We start from the raw sequence: 24052 nt of genomic DNA, 5'->3' as shown, positions 1-24052 counted from the left end.
TCATGAGGGGATTTAAAAGAGCCTAGCTAATGCTGATGGCCACGCCTGATGTTTTATTGGTGCTTAATAATTGCGTCTAGTTATATTCTTGTTTTATTTGCTCAGCTCATCATGCGTCTTTACACGCTTGACCGCATGTGCTAGGCCTTTTCCAAGTGCCGGTGCTAAGCTTTGGAAACGGTGTTTATGCGATTCTTTGCCCTCGCGGGAACGCTGTGCAGAGGTGCCGCAGGCGTGTAGAAAGAACAAAGTGTATGTACTATGTATATGCAATATCAGTCAAAGTACCCACTTTGGGGCTCATACTCCCCTCCCTTCCCCCCCCCCCCCCCCCTTCGCCGGATACTGCATACTTCGGCTACAGCGGACGTTTTTTTTCCGGATTCAGAGGGTCTGTTGTAACGGGCGTAGACTGTAGTGAAGCACAAACTAACTGACATCGAAGGAAAATTTAACATCCACCTAAATGCGGCCGTAAGGCCACAAAGGAAAGCTACACAGCTTCCTTAGAAACTTCACATTTGAGAAATTCGCCCTGGTTCGAAACTGGCACCCAGGACCACCGCCTATCTGCAGCAGTCGCTCTACCGAGCTAACCAGGAGGCTAGCCGTCTGTAGCACGAGAGAATCAATCAACAACTTGAAGCGAGGGACCGGTAGTGACAGGTTTTCAAATAGCTCTGTTCGTTTCACGTGAAGCATGTTACTGCACTGATCACTGACATGGTTGCCAGCATTCATATTGGCATCCTACTAAAGGCTGGTAGATCTAAAAATTCTGCCTTCAAACGTTGTCGTGCCCCATCAGCAAAACCGGTTTCGTTAGAGGTTTTTCAAGTGTTTATTTATTTATTGATAATGTCATCCCTCGCTTGAGGGTCATAACAGGGAGGGAGTACAATAGTGAGTACAAAAAAAAAAACAAAAAAAAAACAGCAACGGGCACTCACAAAGCAATGCACACAGGAAAACCAAATTGGCAGTAGTTCAACCATGAGCAAAATAAGCATCAATTTCTCTGTCAAACGTTTGCACATCGGTACTATTAACAACATGGTGGGGTAAACAGTTCCATTGTTCTATGGCATCGGGAAAAAATGACCACCGAAAGATGTCAGTGCGAGCGTTGAAAGGTTTAATGGGGGCATCACGATTCAATCTGGCGCTGCGTTTTCCGGGAAGGCGTATGTACTTGTCTTTAGGTATTTTTAATATCCCTTGCATTATACGAAATAGCGTTTTAAGTTTTTGTTTCTGTCTTCTAATTTCCAGTGGTTCTAAATTGCATGAATTGAGCATATCAGTTACTGGCCTTTTATTTGGGATGGAGGGAGTACACTCCTCAAAAAACTGTTGTCTGCCCCTTTAAAATGCACCCCTGCGAACCATCCAACACTGTTCCTAAGCAACAATGACCTGAGATGGCTCACAGCACCAGCCATGTGATGACCTGCAGCATCTCTGCTGTGACATATTGCTTTGCCCTGGTGTCTGGAACACAAAGGGGCATCTTCCGGCCTCAAATCCGTTTTTCGAGTTCACGCCTCTTACACCAGTGCCTGGGTGGCAGTAGCCCACGGCTGGATGTGCGTGTGGGGAGCACCTTGATTTGGCATCTCCATTTATGATGTGCTCATCGTTTTTGTGAAAATTTTAGTCTTAGTCGCGTGTTTAGTCTTAGTCCACGAGTTGGGAAAACCATCAGTGGTGCACAGTGACTGAGAAAGCGGACTCGTGATGTTTCCATCCACCATGTGTGTGGGGGGGTTGAACCGTTGCCTCTTTTCCAGTTCGCCGAGCCAGGAAACCACTGACAAGGTACCGCATCTGCACAGTGGGGTGAAGGTGATGTCAGCGGCAGGGAGCTGCGGAGCACGGGGTTGTTTCACCCGGCAATGGTGCGGCGTTGGTGTGGATGGCGCAGACCGGGGTGGGTATGTATGTGCATTATACCACGTGGTGTTGAAAGCGCGAGTCCTTGTTTAGACATGTTGTGCAGAGCGGCATGTGCATTTTGGCAACACATCTCTCAGAGATTGTAATTTAATTTTTATTGAAGCAAAGCTTCTATTCCTCACTTTTCCCTAGATCATAACACCAAAACGCACTTCATCAAAGCCAATTTTGCACAATAGGTTTCCATAAAGGGCATACGATGAGGGTGATGATGATGAAACCCGAAGCACCTGAAGGAAGACGCGCTTCCCGTGGTCAATTTAACCGGGGTCCTTCGCGTGTGAAGCCGTTGTCTATCCAACTGCGCTATTCATACACAATTGAAGGAGTGTGGATTTTGGGCTTTGACTCACGGTGCGTAGGAGAATTCAAACAAATCAATTGAAAAATTCTTCTTAATTAGTTAATTTTGTGCAAAGAAAGCTTCAAATTTCAGCCGTCTTTCTCGTTAGATAAAAGGGGCTTTGATTTTCTTTTTTTTAAATACGTGAAGCATGGTCTTGAAAAAGTTCACGTTTGGTGTGCTTCTGAAGGTCCTTGAGTGGTCTGATCTTTTGCTGGGGTTGACATTAATTTGAAGACTTATTTGAAGATCATGCCTGCAACTTTCCATTGCTGCATGCATCGAACAAAGGGTCGTCTTAGACACTCTGCCCTTTTCGCTTGTTAATTCGGTGCAGTTTTGTTTCGAGATAATTACTCACTTTGACCGGTGAACTTGAAACGGAAGTGAATTTGAAACTTGAAATGACCTCCGTGTGAAACGAGGAAAGTTTGGTTGCCTTCCTCCTGTTTTCCTTAATTCAGAAAAGAACAAATAAACTTCAATTCGAGGCAATTCAACTTTGGGGCTAACTTTCGTAGTGCAGGATGGTCCAACATTAATCATGCCTTCTGACACGCTCTAGTTCGTGGAGTCTCGCAACCCTTGTGTCAGGTGAAGACAAAGCTATGTTCAGCTTCGTGCACATCAAAACCACTTTTTGATGGAAAAAATGACGGAAGCTTACACTAACATGCATGACTTGAAGGTGGCGAAGCCGTTCGCAACCTTCACGACCATCGAGAAGGCTTAAGTCCCCGATTGCGGCCTATTTCCTTCTTCGCTACTGCAATGACTTTTACTCCATCATTGTTGCTATAAGTGCGAGCTTCTTTTTTTTGGAAGCAGTAATTATTGGACATCACGTGGACGTTTCTTTCTCATTCCGAGCAAGTGCTGAGCCAATGTTGGCCAATCTCCCTAAGTGGGCATGCTTGGCGTGACAAGACGTTGCTGGGGGTGCTTGGCAGTCGTCGCGGGGTACGCATGCACGAGCGTTGGTCATTTTCTTGCTTTTGTTAACTGCCGGGCGGTTTCTGCAAGGATCACGCTCACGTGTGTGTGTCCGGCAATTCCTCGGTATTTTTAACTGGGTGGTACACAAAAAATGACGATTCGCTAAACAGCTTCGCTCTTACAAAAAAATGAAAACCAACAGCATGCTTTACGGAATGCCGCCATGGTGGTGTTGCATAAACACTGCCGTTTACCGGACACGAAGCAAGGCCTGTTATCTGATCTCTTTCAGCTCTGTGCGTGGGGTTTTAACCTTCAAATGGTAATAGAGTGGCGTGCTCTCTGGGGCCGAATTTAGATAACTCTGCCTTTTGTAAACATCGAGATATAGTAGCACAAGAGCTGCGTTCCTGGTTCAGAGGAGGTTCTAGGGCATGGTAGAATGCTTGAGATAGTAGACAGAAAAAAGGCACTTGGCAGAGGACTTGCACAGTGGCCTGTAGGGAGATTAGGGAGCCCCCGAATGCTGTGAAATTGTTGTAGTGGCGGCGTGTGCCGCCGATGAATGAACGACTAGACAACTTGAGTGCCCATCGGAACAAAAGACCCTTTATTCCAAGTTGCGCATGCTTATATACCTAAACAACACTGGCGCCACCTGCGGCAGTGAATCACGGAACCGAAACCAAAGAGACAAATATACAACACATTCCCTTCCTTAAAAACAGCTATATGGATTAGTAATGTAGTAGGTTAGTAGGTTAGTACATATGCAAAAATACTATACAAAAATACAAACTACAATGAACATAGCTAAATACCAATACAAGATCACATTTACTAAAGAAATCCACCACAATGAATATGTCAGTTCCTTTCGCTTTCGCACAACTTCGCGCACTAGTTGTAGCCATAACGCTGTGGTGGTAGTCTCTTTCTTGGTGGTTGCACCCTTCGTTGCTGGGTGACTGCTCCAGGAGACTCGGCCGACTGCGTAACAGCAGGCGACCTGGACGCCTGCGCAGCCGAAGGAGACCTGGACGCCAGCGCAGCCGAAGGAGACATGGGCACCTGCGCAGCCGAAGGAGACATGGGCACCTGCGCAGCCGAAGGACACATGGGCACCTGCGCAGCCGAAGGACACATGGGCACCTGCGCAGCCGAAGGACACATGGGCACCTGCGCAGCCGAAGGAGCAGCCGAAGAAGTCCTCGTCGTTAATTCTGGGGTAGGGCCCTCACATGTAGGCGGAGACCCTCTTTCACTAGCTGTACTGTTTCTTCTCCACGTATAAAGAGCAGGAGAGGCTCGCGGAACCTTTGAGAACTTCGACGCATTCCAGGTTTTACCGTCATCCAGGCGGAAAGAGGCTGGTCCCTTTCTGCTGATCACCTCTCTTGGGCGGCTGAATTCCAGGTCGCCTTTATTCGAAGAAACCAATTCCAGTGCGTGGTTGCTTCTTTGCTGATGTCACGTACAATAACTGCACAACAGTTCTTCTTTTTTATGTCGTTGAACAAGGCACCTCGCTTTTGGGTATTGATGCAATCAGGGCGTTCGGTCTGCAGATTGATGGCTCGTCACTACAGTGCCTTGAAACGACAGCGGTGCGTTCTAGCGCTCGAACGGAGCACACCGCAGTCAAGGCAGGGGCGGAGTCCATTCACCTTCCATCAGAATTAGTTGAAGAGTTTGGTGCTATTTTCGATCCAGGACTTGGCATCGCGAAGGGTTTTGTTCACCGCGTCAAGACACGGTCCACAGTTCAGCCAGTTGCTTCAAAACTCAGGCGCCTTCCGCTCTCACTCCGGCCACGAGTCTCGGAAGAACTCCGCCGCTTGGAAAAAATGGACGTGATAGAGCGAATAGAGGCATCCGAGTGGGTGTCCCCCATTGTCGTGGTGGAAAAGAAAGATGGAGGTATCCGCATTTGTGTAGATCTTCGACAGGTAAACAAAGCCGTCGTAGCAGATAGCTTTCCCCTCCCTCATACAGAAGAGCTATTGCATAGTCTAGTGGGGGCAACCCACTTTTCCAAGCTTGACCTTGCATCAGCTTACCATCAGGTCATGCTTCACCCCGAGAGCCGCGATTTAACGGCTTTTATAACACACGACGGCCTCTTCCGTTTTAAGCGCGTGTGTTTTGGGCTCGCTTCAGCACCATCTGCTTTTCAAAGTATGATGTCGAAAATTCTGCAGGGTTGCAGCGGTGTCCTGTTCTATATCGATGACATCATTGTGTTTGGGAAGGGGAGAGAGGAGCACATGGCGAATCTTTACGGGAGTTCCAGGTCTCGAGTTCTTTCGCCAGCTGAGAGGAAATATTCGGTAGGAGAACGGGAAGCGTTGGCCAAGGATGGAAGCGGCAGAGTGTGAAATATGCGCTGGCCTTCGACACCGAGGCTGTGCAGTAGAAGAGCCTTGCGACGGTCCGGCGCGCACTCCGAAGCACCCGATGCGAGCAGAAAATTCTCGAAGCTGCGGATCCATTGCGGCCAGGGTACAGCAGGACGGCCAGGCGTGGGCAGGAACGGGGGCGGTGGTGCCAGTCCGGAAACACTCATGGCGGAGAAAACAGTTGGCGAAAATCACGAAAATCACGAAAATCACGCCCCCTCCTAAACGAGCATCCTCGTCGCCAATGTAGTGGCGGCGTGTGCCGCCGATGAATGAACGACTAGACAACTTGAGTGCCCATCGGAACAAAAGACCCTTTATTCCAAGTTGCGCATGCTTATATACCTAAACAACACTGGCGCCACCTGCGGCAGTGAATCACGGAACCGAAACCAAAGAGACAAATATACAACAATTGTGTTACGTCTGCTGGAAATAGAATTCCTGGCTGCTCTAAACCTGCTCCTAAAATGCCTTTCTGGCTGCTCCAGGCCTGCTACAAAAGGCACTTGTGCCTGCTCCCGAACCCATGGACCCTGTTCCACCCCTGTGACACTCTACACACCTTGAAGAGTGCGTGTGCCAAGTTTCATTCCAATAAGGCAATTTTAAGAGGATGAAACTATGTGCTATGCGAGCGAGTAAAATGATACCGCGGCCGAAAATTTCAAAATGAGAAAAAAAAAGCATTCCAGAGTTTGAAACATGTATACTATTTATGGTGCACTTGCAAACACTCATAAGTGTGTCCAATACGAGGCAGTATGTCCAGGAGGTGTCCAATACACGGGCAGTACGCCTTGAGTTGGCCGTGTTGACTCGAATTCTCTTGCTCTGTAGGTAACCCCCGCACAGTCCTTCCGAGCGGAGTCCTGTAGGCGAAGTTTCTTGGTGGTGTGCGGCAGTGAGCCCTCGCCTTATCTCTCTGTTGGGAAATCAGTATCGTAATACTCTTGTTAACAGAGTCACCCGGGGTAATCAAGCTTGCTCTTGGAGCACACCAAGCTCCTTCCATCCAGGACCAGCTCGAAGCTTGCATGGTTGGGGTTATAGGCTAGCACAGCAATGGCTGTGGCCCTCTAAGGCGCTTGTATATGGGCAGCGGTGCCAGACCCTGTGCCTTCATCAGAAGTGGTGTGGGCTGTGGCCCAGGCTCACCCATTGCTTCAGCACGCTTGTGCTTGCACGATGATTCTGGGCCTGGTGGGCAGAGGCTGTGACTGCCAGCTCCATCAGTGGAGCGGGAGTGGGAGTACGACGGTCATGTGGCAGTGTACACATCCCGAAGGTTGCATCTACAGTCGAATCCCGCTACAACGAAATTGACGGGACGTGCGAAAAATTTAATTGAAGCGAAAATTCGTTGAGGTGAAATCTGCTCCAGCACATCACGGAAAGGCCATAAAAATAGCCTCGTATGTTTCTGCATCATTGGCAGCATAATACAATGTTTAGAAAAAGGAGTGACGCGCAATAGCATCATGTTTATTCGGATAACAAACATACCAATGGTTATCTGTTTTTTCACTGCACGCAAAGAATGCGTTACAGAGGGGGGTGAAGAAATGCAGGCGCAAAACGTATTGCTGTACAACAAGGCGTGTCCACCGAGCTGGTTACTTGCAAATAGCTGCTAGGCCGTCGGAAGCCCCCCTCTCGCTAGTGGCAGGAGCAGTGCCGTTATCTTATCCTCTGACAGGGCACGGCAGCTACTCTGGCAGGCAAGACGCACGCGCTTGCATTTAACATGACTGCGTGCTTGCGACTAAGATAGGATCACTTGGCTTCAAGACCAAACATGCAAGCATGATTTTTTCTCTTGGCTATGAAGAATGCTAGAAGGAAAACGGCAAGGACAGCTGCTCATAACGCATACATGATGGCGGCGCGCAAGCAGCGCAGCACATTCGTGCGATTTCAACTGGATACAGATTGGCTGTAGCTCCGGCTTGGCGAACCGGGCCTGCGCCTCATGTAAAGACCGCCAGCCACATACATCATTATCACCATCAAACAGTAGTGTCCACCTATGAGTTTTTGTTTTTTTGTTTTGGGTGGCAGTGTGGGCGCACCGCGCATGCTTTTGGTGAAACTAAGCGTCCTGAATGTATAAAAAGTTGAAGATAGCTGGCGCTATGCTTATTTTATTGTGAAGTAATTGTTCAAACCCATCCCAAATCGTCAAAAATTTCGTTGAAGCGAAAGCAAGCCTGACAAATGGTTCGTCGTGGCGAGGACTTTGTTGCATTGACTTCCATGGCTAGCTGACGGGGAGTTGTAAATATTTGGTTGAGGCGAAAATTTCGTTGAAGCGGAGTTCGTTGTAGTGGGGTTCGACTGTATTGCCAGTGATTGTTATCTGGTGGTACGTCTGCAGCTTTTTGATAGTGGCATGATTGAGCCTCTCGCCTCTGGGCAGTGGTGTCAGCAATTTGCGTATTCCATTGCCTAGGCGCTTCACAACGTGATTACTGCAGTCCTCCGTGCAGGTGGCATCTGCACCGTACACCTTGGCGTCACAAACTCCATTACTGTCCCCATCACTAATGCGAAGTGGCACATGCAGCAATGTCCTTTCCCATATCCTTAGTTCTGCTTCGACTTCAGTGTCGGGAGAGGAGCTCGTGATGTTTTTCTCACAGGCAGGTCCACGGTTGGCATGCCAGATTTCTTCAAAGCCCGGGGCCGTGGGAAGATTGTAAGCTTGGCAGTAATTCCACAGCACTTCAAAGCACTTCGAAGGGAGATAGTCGAAGGGAGAAGCTTGGCTCCGTCGACGGTGAGCCGGCCGCACGCGCTGTCTCGCCCGCGTCCTTGGCCACAGCCTCCATCGCCAGCACTGCCTTCACGGCAACGTCCAGCGAGGGGTCGGGAAGCTCCAGGAATCGCGACTCCAGGAGTCGCGGCGGCTCCGGTTATTGAAGCGAAAACGCTCCATTAACGTCGACGGAGCCGGGCTGTAGTGTGAGCGTAGCGTAGCGAGCAGCTCACCCAGCGACTTCTCGTGCGGCATGGCCGGCTTGAGCAGGTCGAGCAGGAGAGCGAAGATGCGGGTCCCGCAGCTGGCCAGGAAGATGTCGCGCTGTTTCGCCTCGGGTGTGTCGTTCGCCCGGAAAAACATGCCGACTTGCTCCTCGTAGACCGGCCAGGCGGACCCTTCACCCTTGAACGGCTCGAGCCTCCCGTACAGCGGCATGGCGTAATGGCGGCTGGCTTGAGGGGGCGGTGTCTCGGCGTTCTCGGTGGCGGCGTTCACGGTGGCTTTGGCCGCTCCGCGGGCTCCTTCCCTCGTCGCCAGTGTCACGATTTAGACCCGCGTTCGTGAACCTGTGAGGGTAGGGGTACCCTCCAGCCGAGAGACGACATGCAGCGTGCTGGTGGTGACGGTGACTGACCCCCGAGCAGCCGTGCTCGGCGGTGTTTATTGCCCGGCCACACACAAGGTTGCCCACCGAGCCTGGTGGGGCCACTGAACTTAGCGGCCAACGAATATCAGGGATGGGGGGCGCCACACACTTGTCACAGCACCCACTTCGTTATGGCTTTTATGGCCTCATTTTTGCCAAGTTCCGTCGTAAATCACGGCCACATCACATCCTTGAACCACCTGCTTTTTTTATGGCTCTTGCCTGGTCCATGTTTTCGGTCACGGCCCTCATTGCAGCATCATGAACCTTCTTGGTGATTGCCTGGAAGGTATTGCGGTGCATTGGCTTCACTAGACCGACAATCGCACTAAACCAGGAGTGGTGATCATGTCCAATGCCTATGGCACGCGAGGCTACGACAGCTTTCACATTGGCCGCAAAGCCATCTTGTGAGCTTTTGTTGCAGTAGCCCCCTCCTCCACACAGACGTTATCAGATGCAGCGGCAGCTTCGCTTTAGGCAACATGTCTCAACGTATGTGTTGAAGAGAGAACAAAAGAAGTGCACTCATTCTTCTCAGGGCACAACTCGAGAAAGGACAGCTCACCATTTTGTTGCAGCAGTTGCAGTTCGTGATATATTTGAAACTGGCTGTATTATGCAGGGAGTAATGTACGTACTCTGTCTCCGCTTCCTTAATTGAGTGCGCTGTTAGAAGATATGGGGAGTCGACTCAAGCGAGCAAACAACCCCACCGAGTCTACAGGGCACAGGTGACGAAGGGGGTGGCCGTCTGATGTGCGGCTTTCGCCGACCAGAGCGGTAAGATTGAGTCAGAGCCTTGAACAAATCAACAACAGAAAGACTTATATTTGAACAGGCAAAACACTGTACAAACACGAGGACATGTAACGTTAACGAGAGGTAACTTAGAACGAATGAAAATGCGGGAAACAGTTCAATTGCAAAATGTACAAGGAGCTCTTTCAATGAATATCACCACGTAGGATAGTTAACTAAAAGAACAACAGTTTGATGCATATGAGAGAGAGAGAGTCCCACAATATTCACCGACCCGGCCGGACGATGCACCGCTGTCGGAGGCGATTCGGCCACCTGTGAAGTGTGGCTTCATCTTAGGCCAGTCCGTCCGAGACGATCAGGGTGATTTGAGGCCTGGGAGTACGTTGGAGTCCTCCAGGGCGCAGGTCGCCGATGTTGGTGCACACACGGGCAGAAGTCGTTGTGACATCACGACTTCTAAACGTAACTAATCTACCTCCGCACGGTCTCTTTCTTTATAACCGCACCAGCGAAAGAGAGAGAAAACACACAACGTGCCCGCCGCCGTTGAGCGCGCAACTTCCCTCTTTCTCCCTTCTGGAATCATAGGCGTGCCTGAGCACTGACAAAGCTATGCTCGTCTCCTCGAAAGCACCCAAAGCTTCGACGAAAGCTGAGTGGTGGAGGTTTTATTTTTGTTATTTTCTTGCCGGAGAGTGGGCGGAGCCATAGACACCTTGTGCAGGAGACTTCCAGGGTTTTCCCGAGGCGAATAGAAATGAAATGGATGGAATCGAACGACTGGGTAACCAGAGTTAGGCACTGTACAATAATATAAAAATGCCGTGCGATGCTTTTAGACACCGTACGCTTGAGTTTGTGAAACACGCCCAGGGATTTGGAGCGGTGGCTAAAATATCAAGAACAGCGTTTTTAAATGTACGTTCGTGTCGCAGTGGCTGTCAAGCATGCACACAAATTTGCTTGCCATCCCTATTACGCAATTTTATTGCATTACGAATGATATTTCCTCACAGGATTGTTAGAAAAGCTTCCAGTTTTGGCGGACAACATAGGTGATATCGTCCCGCACAACGACGCTCTTCAGGATTGTGTAGGCCCCCGCTTTCATTCCAGCCACGTAAAAAACAATTTGCCGACGCTTCCCCGGTTCTTTTTCGGGTGCTTCCATTCCCCAGTTGGCTGGGAGCCGTATTGCCGCACTATTCTCGATTAGCTGAGCAAAATTGGTGCATTTCAGGAGAACAGGTGCCTCATGGTTGGACAGCTCCTCTTGTCACTTCGTGGGCAAGTGCGCTCCTTTTGTAATCACCTAGCTCGTGCGTAGATGCTGCCTTTCTCTTTTTCGGAGATCGCTGCTGAGTCTGCTTCTTCAACAAGTGGCTGGGAAGGTTGGGAAAGTTATCGGGACCTACACCTTCCTTCAATGCCGAGTAGGCACTGTCGATCTTGATGACTTTACTTTAATGATATACCTATATGTCTTCACAATGTCCTTTTTGAGAAAATAAAGGCCACATACCTTGCACGCTTTGCATAGCTCTTTGTCCGTGCGGGGAATCGCTCTTTTCCATTGGATGAGAAGCTACCGATCCGATATCGCAGCACTAAAAAGTGACGCTTCTGAGTGTTACTTCTGTATCTGCTCGTACAGCCAGGTGTGGAGCACGTTGGCATTGCAGTAAGCCAGGTTCACCAAAGAAAACGCAGCATGTTGACGGAGTCACTAAATCCTCGATGAAAACGGCACTGTTCAGCAGCGTCGCAAAACGAACGCACTGAAAGGGCAAGGTTTGCGCCGAGGGGTTGAGACAAACACAGACGAAAGGGAGAAACTTGTAGGGACGCACAACTATGCCGCAAGTTACAGCTCAGCCAACTGGAGCGCATGTATATGCAATTCTGGAAGAGCGGACTCTGAAGAACCACATCAGGGGCAAAAAAATTTTGTGGCCTTCTGTTTATTGTAGCTGTTTTTCCCGGAGGGCACACAATTACCAGATGTGTGCGCCCACCCACGTGTATGCACGCACCACAAACGTATGGAGCGCTTAACTAGGAAAAGTGCTTTTTGCCTTCCTGCTCCACTTGGAAGAAAAGCATACCGTATTTTTTCGCATATAACCCTCACTTGCATATACACCATTTTTTCATAGGCGCAGCCATTTTGAGGATGCAGCGCCGTCTTGCGTCTGGACGATTACGCCTCCATCTTGGCATGTGCGAATGTGCTTGCTGGGCATGCACGTGAGCTGGCAGTAGCGGGTGTTTTGATCCTACTTGTGATCCGACTAGTCTTTCAAAGGTTTTCTGTGTGCGAGACAATGTTTTAGGCTGATCTGAGCTGAAATGGCCTGTGTTTCGACGGCCGCCGAAGCTGGAGCTGCTCGTAGGCTCGTGCGAACGATCGCTATCGGAGGTAAGCGATTTTGTGAAGTCGGCTGTTGCGATCTAGTTTAGTTTGTTCGTCCCGCTTGCGTAGCTTGCATATCGTGCTTGCAAAACGGGATGCTTTGTAGGCTTGGGTCACACAGTTATTGACTTTGTTATGTTTTCATCGCTTTGTCGAACGACGCGGGAGACCGATGTCGCGCTTGATTCCAAGAGCGGTTCTCCAAACGACAAAGCAATGTTGCTGTGGCATTTACTAGCCGTTATGTCGCGCGAGTTTTGTGTTTAGTTAGGAGAATTGTTCGGCTGGCGCCTCGTAGGCGTTGTGAAATCTCTCCTCCTACCCTAGACTGTAAAGTCCCTGCAGTGCGCCTCACAAGACCGGCTGCCGCTGTCGCAACCGTCCGCCTCGCTGCCCGAAGACGAACGTCATGGTATGCATGCCATAGTCGTGCCAACGCGCCCCAACAGTGTACGTGGTGACCGGGTGCTGGCGTAATTGTGCTGGGAAAAGTAGGCAAGAGATCAGGACACAGGTGGAGAAGTTCAGATGAGAACTTCCAAAGCGGAGGAGGTAGAAAATAACATGCGAGGGAAGGAAATGGTGAGCAAGTTCAGGCCGCGTGCCGGCGAGCGAGTACGGCAATTTCAAGACGCCTGAATTTGTTGCCGAGCTTCACGGCTACGGCACGCATACCACTACGGTCGTCTTAGAGTTCACGTAGAGTTCATGGAGGCATAGAGTTCACATACGTGGATATTGAAGGTGAAATGCGTGCATGTGACCTCGGAGGGAATTAAGTCTCTGGAAGAGGGGGGGGGGGGGGGGGGGGGATTTCACACTGCCCACGGGGCGCCAGCCAATTGTTCTTTGCAGAGCCTGCATTTTCGAGAAATTCCTCGAAATTCTGGGCTGGCCCCTGTACCGTAAATACGGTCGGAGCAGAAGTAGTGTAGGGTACTATTGTCTTCTAGTGGCATGCAGTTCGTCAGTATCTACTAGAATTTTGTGCGCAGGCGACCTACGATACTGTCATAAATGACAGTGCTGCAATGTACATAGGAGGCTTGCAAAAACTGCTGCACGCATTTCCAGCAGCACCTGTTGTTAAGGGGGGACGTGGGGATCGAAGCTAACTTTTTTATTTATCAGCAGATTTTGATGAAATTTGGCACAGTTAGTCATTTTACAAAACCAAAACTGAAAATATGGTTGCAATATCTCAAGGACTTTCTTGTTTACAAAATTTTTCCGCTTTCGGTTTTGCAAGATGGATGCAGACCTGTAAAATTATGCTAGAAGATCTAGCACACACTCATAGTACACCTAAACACATACTTCACGCAATGGCATTCCTATAATTTTTTTAACCTAGCAGAATTTTTTTTAATTCTCGTTAGTTGTCACCTACTCCTGCTGCATGGAAATTCTCACCGTGGAAATAAAAAAATAACAAATTAGCAAGACTAAAATTTTGAAAACAAAACATGTCATTGTGTGCAGGGATGTGCAAGGAGTGTAACAAAACAAACGGGGTAAAAATATTCAAAGCGGTTGTTGAAATATCAGCATTGCAAGGTGACCTTGGTAGTGAAAAAGAAGTTGCGAGAAAAAAGCTGTTCAAAGTTTTGAGTCATGTTTATTGGCCTAGAAACCACCGGCCTTGTAGTTGGTCGTGTCGGGTCTGCCTCTCTTCTTCTTTGACTTGTTTTCCTTGTCTTCATGGGCTTTCTGCGCCCTCTTCTTGCGCAAGGCATCCTTTTCGGCCGCTCTACGGAGTCCATGTCCTGCAGGCTGCACACCAAGTGAGGTGCAGAACTCTCGGTACGCACGAAAGGTGCCACTATTGAACCGGCACACTGCCTCGCTTACAGCAGTCTCTACTGCAATCAGGGAGGCATGTTTGTCCTTCGGCATGAGGGACCAGATGGCAGAGTGCAGGCTTTCTGAAGCATTTTGAGTTTTTTTCCCCTTGCAACGCTCGAGCAACTGCGGCTCGGAGAGGCGCTTGAAAACTGGCAACATGGCAGCAGCCACGTGTGGCTTCAGCTTGTACTTGTGAGCAGGCTGCGGTTCATCCTTAGCTTCTGCTGCTCGATGCCTGCACCAACTGGTCGGCGTGGTGCGGTTCTTCGTCTGTGGAAGTGATATGGTGAAATGTGGCCATGACCACCCTCTGCATGTCTTGCACGTTGTCGCTCCCTCTCAGGGCCTGTCCATAATAGCTGGTCAGCCGCTTGATGAGGTCTTGCGTCAAGCCCCCTCGGCCGCCAAGTGGTTGGTCCCTGTCGCTCTTTGCGACCACGGAACGCAGGTTCGTGCCCATCCTTTTTTCCACGTGATTTACGCAGTCCTCCTTAGTAAACTGTATGAAACGTACGTTCTGTCTTCGCACAGCGTCCAGTATGTGCGGCAGTCTCCATCGCACACGATGGTTGTGTAACGAAGATCGTACTTTTCCAGAGAACGACGGAAGAGCACAAGTGCGGCCTCCACCTCCATCTTTCCAGACTTCACGTCTGTGTTCTTTTGACACTTGTGCGTCTGCCTCCACTCATTGTAGTTACTGTCACCTGGCTTCGGGCCCAACGTGCACCCATGGCAGTAGTTCGAGAGAACCACAAAGTCCAGCACTAGGCCACTGTAAAATTCGATCACAGCCCCTACGCCAATGTGGCTACTGTGACCCCGAGTCATCCAAGTCCCATCATATATGACTGTGATGTTCTTTGTGTATGTTGGGTCCATGTCAGTGTAGACGCCTTTCACAGCTTCAGCAGCATCAGCGCACACGTTAGTGGCAGATTTGTTTGCAGCTGGCCCGTATTTCGCTTTCAGGTGCCCCTGAAACGTCTTCTGATGGAGGGCCCTATACGACACATTCATCACGGACCAAAAATCCGTAAGGGCAGTAGCACCTTTCCCTATGCTCTTTATGGCCTGAACAGACCTCAAATTCACGTCGAAGGCCCGGCTTCCTTCTTCTGTCGGCGACGACCACTGAGCTTCTGCGGCTCCGCATGCAGAACAACGTAAAGTCATCTTTACGGCAAGGCCAAGCCTGGTTTCTGGCACTACCTCTATAGCCGGTTGAAAACACTGATGGCACAGCGTTTTTCTGAGCAGTGAATTCAGAGCAGAAATTCGCACAAGAAGAAACTCATTAGAGTCCGCCGCCGCCGAGCTTCCTCCGTCGGCCGTCAGCCGAAACTTGCGTTCGGTTGCCGGCACAGAACAAAGGGACTCTCGAACAGGGGCGGCAGTCACATTGAGCTTCTCCGACGAAATGAACTCAGGTTCCTGATGCACTTGAATAGTGAGACTGTTTCTGCTGCACGGTTCATTTTCAGTGCCGGTAGATGTAGGCGCTGGAACCACACTTTCGCTGTTCACCTCGGTGACGGCTGCGGTGGAATCGGCGGGCGTCGCGGCGCATCCACGGGGCGCTACAGGCAAGCAGGCATCCGAAAATGCGTCTACGTGCGGAGTATTGTCCCCACTGGAACACAGGGCTGTAACAGCCTGCGGAGTGTTCGGCAAAACGTCAACAGTGTCACTTGCAGGCTCCGGCGCGGGCAAATTTCTGCTAGGCCTACTTGTCTTCCGGATGTTCGGTGGCTTGCGCTTGCGGCTGCCAAAGCGGTGCTTCGTCGTGAACTTCGTTGCCCACGTGCGCCCAGTCATTACGGCGACCACAAAACAAAATGAAAAACTCAAAACACGATGAAGCGGCGACGTGGCTCGAATTACAAACACGTTGACAAAGAAGCAGCGGCCAGCGCGCGGAGAAGCAGACGCCGCAGTCGCTCTCGCTTGCAGAACCGGCCAATGGAGAGGCTCGTAGAGCACATGTGACTGAGCAAGCCAATCGGCGGCCGCGAGGAGCAGCTCCGCGACCTTGACACTTTTTGTGTTTTTGTGCTTGCTCTTCTCTCTATCACGGAACGAAAGACGGGAAACGCAAGGCGAAGAGGCGCGCTTTTCAAAGGTACGAAAATGGCGGCGTTTCGTGCTGGCGTTCCGGAGCTTCGCGCACTTGAAAACGGGGATTTTTCCACCGATTTTCGCGAAATTTTCGCTGTATTGCCTCATAAATATAATTATTTGAGGTACTTAGTGGTCGTTTTTAGCGAAGATACTTAGAGAAATTATAGAAAAAGGGTCAAAGATTCAAAATCTTCTACTTTCTAAAGTGATTTTTTGGTCGTTTTTCCCGAGTTGATCGCCGCGTCGTCCCCCCTTAAGGTTGGATTCCTCCTTGGCACCGGATTTGCATTTCCAGAGGCAACCTCGTAGCGCAACCTCAGAATACATCTGCGCGCCTGCGGGTACGTCTGACTAGCCTGTACTGTCATCCCCCGGCTAAGTCCGCCGTACCTTTCTTTAGCCTCTGGGTGTCGGGCACGTCCGACGTGATGTCCCTTCATCGTAGCACGGACTTTAGTCCGACGTACCGTAATATTTTCAGGGTCGGCATACGTCCGACGTATCTTTAGCCTCTCGCTATCGGGCATACGTCCGATGCATGGAGGAAAGAAGGCCTTTAGAAGAAGAAGAAGAAGAAGAAGAAGAAGGAGGAAAGGAAGGTCTTTAGCTGCTGGGGTCGGGATACGTCCGACGTACCTTTAGATTATGGGATCGGGGTACGTCAAACATACCTTTAGACACAGCGTAAACTAAAAGGTAGCTGATAAAACAACCCACCTTTCGCTGGTACCCAAGGTGCAGCATCGGAGTTGGGTTTGTTACCGATCGCTTGCCGTCAACAAAGTGCACGGAACACACCCGCCATGCAGCCGTCGGCACAAAACCTTTTCGGTTTACACTGCCCACCCAAAGACGGTGTTGATCTTCCTCGCGCAGAAATCGGTGCAGCTGAAATAGTCCGCAACCACACTGCTGCCGTGGATGACCATGATCCTCGCACAGCTCTGCCGCAAGTATTTTTCGTTTCCGAAAGTTGTTGTTGCAGCCAAACAGTGCGCAGTGGTTCCCTGTTGACCGGGAGCAGTTGCCATCACAATGAACTGGTCAATAACGCGCGCAAAAGGCAATGTCAACTCCGAGATGCTGCGTTTGCACAACTAACACACTCCGTGAAGAGCTCACCGCACATACCAGAGGAGAAAAACAAAAAACAAACATGGCGGGCGCTGCTAACGCGCTGGCGACGAGGTTAAGAGAAAATGGTGTATAACCCGCACCCCTAACTTTGAAATCCACAAAAAGCCTTGCATATGTCACCCTTTCCTTAATTGGGTGCACTGTTGGAAGTTATGGGGAGTCGACTCAAGCGAGCAAACAACCCCACCGAATCTACAGGGCATATGTGACGGAGGGGGTGGCCGTCTGATGTGCGGCTCTCGCCGAGAGAGAGAGAGAAGACTTTATTATCACACATCCGGCATGCGGGATTCCCTCTGGCCGCGCAGGGCGCGGGGGTCACCCTACCTTACTCTTATAGTCCTAAGAGTTCACGTCTTGCCTAGGACCCAAGGCTTTGGTGCGCCCCTACCCCGCTCGGACTACTCGGGCGGTCGCCCTTTCGTCTCTGCAGGGCCAGGGCAGCCTCAAGCTGCTGGACGGCCCTCCTTTGGTCACTCGGGTCCGCGGACTCCACGCACTGTCTCACTCGCGGCGGTAGCGTCTGACCGTCCGCGCACACTGCATCACAACCCCACATCAGGTGGGCCAGGGTGACCGTCGCTCGCGCCGACCAGGGTGGCAAGAATGAGTCAGAGCCCTGAATGAAACAACAGAAAGACATATTTGAGCAGGCAAAACACTGTACAAGCATGAGGACATGTAACGTTAACGAGAGGTAACTTAGAACGAATATAAATGCGGGAAACAGTTCAATTGCAAAATGTACAAGGAGCTCTTTCAGTGAATATCACGAGGTAGCATAGGTAACGAAAAGAACAACAGTTCGATGCATATGAGAGACAGAGTCCCACAATATTCACCGACAGGGCCAGATGATGCACCGCTGTCGGAGGCGATTCGGCTATTTGTGAAGCATGGCTTCGTCGTAGGCTAGCTCGTCAGAGACGATCAGGATGATTCGAGGCCCGGGAGTACGTTGGAGTCCTCCAGGTCGCGGGTCGCCGATGGTGGTGCACACATGGGCAGAAGCCGTTGTTACATCATGACGTCCAAGTATAACTAATTTGCTTCGGCGCGGATTCTCTTTTTATGACTGCGCCAGCGCAGAGAGAGAGGGCACAGTGCGCCCGCTGCCGTCGAGCGCGCAACTTCCCTCTTTCTCCCCAGCAAACCATGTTACGTCGTGCAGATATCCCGGAGGCGTCAGCAATCGACATTGCAGATGTCCAGGAGACGTACCGTTGGGGTCAAAATTCCATATATTCAACGTTGCTACAACTGCAAAAAACCCATCCGAATCACATGAAGGATAACGTAGAATAGACCTCTCATGGTACTTTTATATGCTGTTTAGGGGACGTTATCTTAGTGGTACATCTTATGGATATTGTAGTGGTACGCATGCAAGACATATGTAGATGTCTGTTCTACATTGTTTTTCTGTATTTGGCACAAGCATTAGTTTGTTATATTCATGACTAGTGTACGTTAGTATGATGTTGTAGAGATAAACCTGTATGCTTAAAATTTACATTCTTTATACATTTTAGAGTTTGGCTAGCCCCCTTTCCAAGGCTGCCTACGTGTTGTGGGCATTTATACATCAAATACGTGTCTTGCTAGCTATTCAGCACTGTTTGCTGTTACTTGACACCTGGTTTCTAGATTAATGTGTTTCCATTTTTGAAGTGCTGCATACTGCATGAAGTCTCGTATGTGAAGTGCCAAGCTGACCACACGCTCTTGCAGAAGCACACGAAGCATAGCTCATAAACAAAAAAATGTCGCATCAAAAATAAGTGGCAGTAAGTAACAGCAAACCAGTCCTGATCAGCACAAGCGCCCTTGACACTAAGGCAACCACAGTAGCGTCATCGAATTGTACCACACAGCATGGCTGTACAGGCCCTCTGCAAATAAGCTATCAGAGAAACAATTCAAAGTTAAACTGATTAAAATGACAGTCTTGCCAGCCTAGCTGTAAGTAAGTGCAGCTGGGTAGTAAGAAAGCTTTCAAAGTAAGCAGAAAACACAAGAGTTGAGGTAAAACCGTTTATATTGACTTCCAAATTATGGAATATGCTTTCGCAACACAACCACTTTGATTTTGATTCCTATCTGCCCTGGCCCACAGGGTACGCATTGTATAATTACTAGAATAGTACAAATATTCATGACTATAAATAAGTCACACACAGCAGAAAGGTTGACAAAAAATAGGAAGAAAAGCAAACATGTAAACCGAGGGTACAAGCACAACATAGTTATGCAACTTGAAATATCTCACATTAAGTGAAATGGGTGAAAAACAACACAAGAAAAGTGTGAAAACAAAGTAATGATTGAATGGTGGTTACAAAAACAAAGCAAATTTACGTAACTAAATAGTTCCCATCTAGTGAAAATTTTGTGGAACAATAAAACAAAAGCACCTTGGAAACACAGAAGTGGTGTTGAGGGGTGGTTGTGAGTGCCATGCAAATTTAAGCTACTTTAAACAAACCGTCTAGGGAAATGGTTATGAACTATAGAAAAGGTGTGTATACAAGATGACTGTACGGCTGTTACAAGAGCAGTAGTGCGATGCTGCAGTAAGAGTACGAAGCGCAACCAGCGCTGCTCATACTGCTGTACCAGTTACGGCATGCGTGTAGTTCTGACGTTACAAATAAATTCGGGTTGCATACACGTTGTTCATTCCAACATTTCACGACTAAACTGAGCGTTTGAAAAGATTGAACACTCAATCGAAACGCGAAAAAAGCATCCAGATGGCATTTTAATCTAATGCTGTATGCTCGGAAATCACTCGGTTTATTATTTTATTCTAATGCTACACGCACAGCAATCATTCAAATTATTGTGCACGTTTTTTAACCGAAAACTATTATGACGGAAAAAAACGGCATCTGCAGAAACGAAACAAAAACCAAAAGTGCATAATATCAGGCTAAAAGTACACGATGTGCATGTAACGCATACACGCACTTATATTCGCACATGCACTTATATTCGCACTCTCGAGCTTCCCTTATTTCATTTCATATCAAAACATTCGGCTAGCAAAACAGGACAGGACACAAACACTTCACCAAACACAGGGCTAGAAATTGCGTGAGAATTGATTCTGTTTACACACACAGCAGCCAGGTACAAAGGTCTACCGACAAATCTGCGCAACGCACGAAGGGAGTCACTCAAAGCGTTATAGCTAACCGCTTACGCGGAGCGAAGTTCGAGAGCAACTCTGCTACGTTAAATAGATACGACAAGAAAACAAGGTTCACAGGTACTCACTTACCTTCACTACTTGGCAGTATTTCTTCGTCCGGTAGATAAATCCATGGTAGTCAAATCACCGAAATAACGAAAGTCGAAGGCGTGCACACCTGTGCCGTCACCGGCCAGTAGCACGCGCATCGATACGGAGTACAGTTAATACAACTGTAAGACGGTCAGAATCGCCGCGCAGCGACTTTCCTGTCTCATGTTCGTCCGAGGGAAAAACTAGTTCCTGAAAGACACCCACCTTGATAAAAACGCGTTGCAAAATAGATGCCCAAGTTATAAACAAATGCTGATATTTGTTGCCAATTATATACAAGAAAAGCTTGAGCGTGTTTTTTAAAAAAAAAACAGTAATTGTACCGACAATCTAGATTACGCCATTTAAGGCAATTTCACGGTCTACGGTGGCAATACAGCTGGCGTGGGGTTGCGGGCGCCCTAATTTTACTGTTTGTTCTGACGCCGCAATCACTTGCAGCGTATTTTCTACGCTTTCGCGCGTTGACATCGCCCCGCGTTGATGGTGTTGGCAAAATGCACGGAGACGCGAGCTGACGCGGGAGCTACGCCAATGTCTATGCTTGCCAGATATCAGCGTCGACGCAGCGCCAGAAAGCATCTGAAAGCGGGCGACATCGACCAGATTCCATGTCCAGCTCCTGGTTTGGGGTCATTACTTTTGCACAAAACAATTACTTTCTTTTTAACCTGCGGTAATCGGGTGCCTTGAGGCAAATTACAAGCTATTTCTGTTTGAAAGTGCGCATTCCTTCGTGGCTAGCTTGGCTTTCATCGGGGAGATCGGGGGTTTGGGAGAGCTTTTTGTGAGCTAAATACGGGAGCTCTAGCTACATCGCTTGTAGTGTTCACATGATGGGCTTGTCTGCAAGATCGGTGCGTAACGAACAAAGTTTATCACCGCCAGAAATCTAGCGGCACATTTAATTTTATTCGCGGTTACCGTAGCTTGCATAGGGGGAATGATGAAGCGCGATAGCTTTTCTTGGCTTAAATAAGGGAGTTTGGTTACATCACTTGCAGTATTAGCATAATTGGCCTCGCCTCCAAGATCAGTGCGGAAGAAACAAGTGTTATCACTGCCGAAATTTGTCAAATACAACCAAAATGAATCACTCGACAATATTCGTTGGCAGCCTCTGTTAGGGTACCGAATTCTTGGGTCCATGCATTTTGTTTAAGCCAACGGACGAAACGATCCCGGCCGGCCACTCATGGAGAGCTTTCAGGAGCAAGTTAGGAAATCCATGTCAGGTGCAACAGCCGGGTCTCCGACGAAAGGAGAGAGAAAGAGAGAGAAATCACTTTATTTTCCAAGCAAGTTGAGCAGGAACGCGTGGTGGCTGCCGGCCGAAGGCTGGCGCAGTGGCGGCTCGGTCAACCGGAAGTAGCTGCACCCCCTGTTGCGAGCGGCCGAGCACGTGCTTCCACTGCTCGACGCCGGAGATGAGGTGGAATGGGCTAAGAGGACAGGCCCACATGCCATGGCTTAGTGGTCCAGGGAGTCGCAGAGGGGACAGTTGGGCGCAGGGAACTCGGAGGAGTAGGTCTTGTGGAGGAGGGATCGACGGGCGAGGGAGTTGGTCTGAAGGAGTCGCCATAGGAGCTTCTGAGCGTTGGTGAGGGATGTGTGGGCAGTGGGAAAACGGCGGCGGCACCTTAGCACTGGCAAAGCTACGCTCGCCCCCTTGAAAGCGCTCGAAACTTCGGCGAAAGCTAAGCGGTGGAGGTTTTATTTTTCTATTTTCTTGCCGGCGAGCCGGGGAGTGGCCAGAGATACCGCCGCCTCGTTCGAGAGAGTTCCAGGGTTTTCCTGGGGCGAATAGAACCGAAACCGAATGAATCGAATAATGGCGTGTACATAGTTTCCGTACAGCACAAGGGTTTGGCACCAATTCCTCCTAAATGCACAGCCTGCGTACAAATGACAAGTTCAAGAACAATACGGTCTTTCTGTGATAACTGAGAATGCCGAACTGTGCACATTACAAGGGTCTGGACAAAAGTCATTACAAGTGCGGAACTTGCGGACAATACGGACTGCAATCTAGTGCCTAAGTCCTATAGGCTCACATACTGTGAGAGTGATTTAGTACCCAGAAATACATACAATGCACGGGTACAATGAAACTCATAATAAACCATAATCAATATGCTGTTCACAAAAAATATGAAGAGTACAATAAGATGCAACTGCAAGGTTCACGAATGCCACAACTAGTAATGGAAATAATACATGGCATATATACTGTACAAAAGGGATGGGAAAGTTTAGGCAAGACACAACTAGTACGTGAACACACAGTGTATACACTGTACAGCCACAGTGACAACATAAATGCAAACTTTGCATACTGTACAATAGAAAAATAAAGAACACAATGTTCCAGTATGGCACACGACGTCAAGATACAACTCGGTCATAAAATTGTACTCCTACAACACATGCATACCTGAATTTGCATTCTCCCTATTTAACCCGTGTCTATCGGACGCTTTCTTAGCTGATTCTGCGGCACTCTTCCGTTCGAGAAAGTCCATATCCTAATGTCATGCGACAGTAAGATGCAACCGCAATGTTCACGAATGCCACAACTAGTAATGGAAATAATACACGGCATATATACTGTGCAAAAGTGATGGGAAAGTTTAGGCAAGACACAACTAGTACGTGAATACACAGTGTATACACTGTACAGCCACAGTGACAACATAAATGCAAACTTTGCATACTGTGCAATAGACAAATAAAGAATACATTGTTCCAGTATGGCACACGACATCAAGATACAACTCGGTCATAAAATTCTACTCCTACAACACATGCATACCTGAATTTGCATTCTCCCTATTTAACCCGTGTCTATCGGACGCTTTCTTAGCTGATCCTGCGGCACTCTTCCGTTCGAGAAAGTCCATATCCTAATGTCGTGCGACAGTAAGATGCAACCGCAAGGTTCACGAATGCCACAACTAGTAATGGAAATAATACACGGCATATATACTGTGCAAAAGGGATGGGAAAGTTTAGGCAAGACACAACTAGTACGTGAATACACAGTGTAGACACTGTACAGCCACAGTGACAACATAAATGCAAACTTTGCATACTGTACAATAGACAAATAAAGAATACAATGTTCCAGTATGGCACACGACATCAAGATACAACTCGGTCATAAAATTCTACTCCTACAACACATGCATACCTGAATTTGCATTCTCCCTATTTAACCCGTGTCTATCGGACGCTTTCTTAGCTGATCCTGCGGCACTCTTCCGTTCGAGAAAGTTCATATCCTAATGTCGTGCGACAGTAAGATGCAACCGCAAGGTTCACGAATGCCACAACTAGTAATGGAAATAATACACGGCATATATACTGTGCAAAAGTGATGGGAAAGTTTAGGCAAGACACAACTAGTACGTGAATACAAAGTGT

General features: G+C 48.8%; 1 protein-coding gene and 1 pseudogene across 3 annotated transcripts in view; one reads left to right on the top strand and one right to left on the bottom strand.

Annotated features, from left to right (window-relative positions):
• The first annotated feature begins 1388 nt into the window (after positions 1 to 1388).
• Positions 1389 to 24052, top strand: part of LOC144138737 (uncharacterized) — a 62272-nt gene continuing 39608 nt past the window's right edge. The window contains exons 1-2 of one of the 3 annotated variants that reach the window (XM_077671155.1): positions 1495 to 1934; positions 4213 to 5068. In XM_077671155.1, the coding sequence (XP_077527281.1) occupies positions 1916 to 1934; positions 4213 to 4529 (336 nt within the window). In that variant the 5' untranslated portion in view covers positions 1495 to 1915 and the 3' untranslated portion in view covers positions 4530 to 5068. Of the gene's footprint in view, positions 1935 to 4212; positions 5069 to 24052 lie in introns of those variants that run through there. The other 2 variants (XR_013315954.1, XR_013315953.1) reach the window with 2 other exon arrangements.
• On the bottom strand, positions 13017 to 15240 carry LOC144139931 (uncharacterized; annotated as a pseudogene).

The sequence above is a fragment of the Haemaphysalis longicornis genome, unplaced genomic scaffold (assembly GCF_048455015.1).
Source record: "Haemaphysalis longicornis isolate Haplotype H1 unplaced genomic scaffold, Haemaphysalis longicornis Haplotype H1 scaffold_5, whole genome shotgun sequence".
Lineage (NCBI taxonomy): Eukaryota > Metazoa > Arthropoda > Arachnida > Ixodida > Ixodidae > Haemaphysalis > Haemaphysalis longicornis.
The sequence above is the reverse complement of the archived record's forward strand: the minus strand, read 5'-3'. Positions and strand labels throughout refer to the sequence as shown.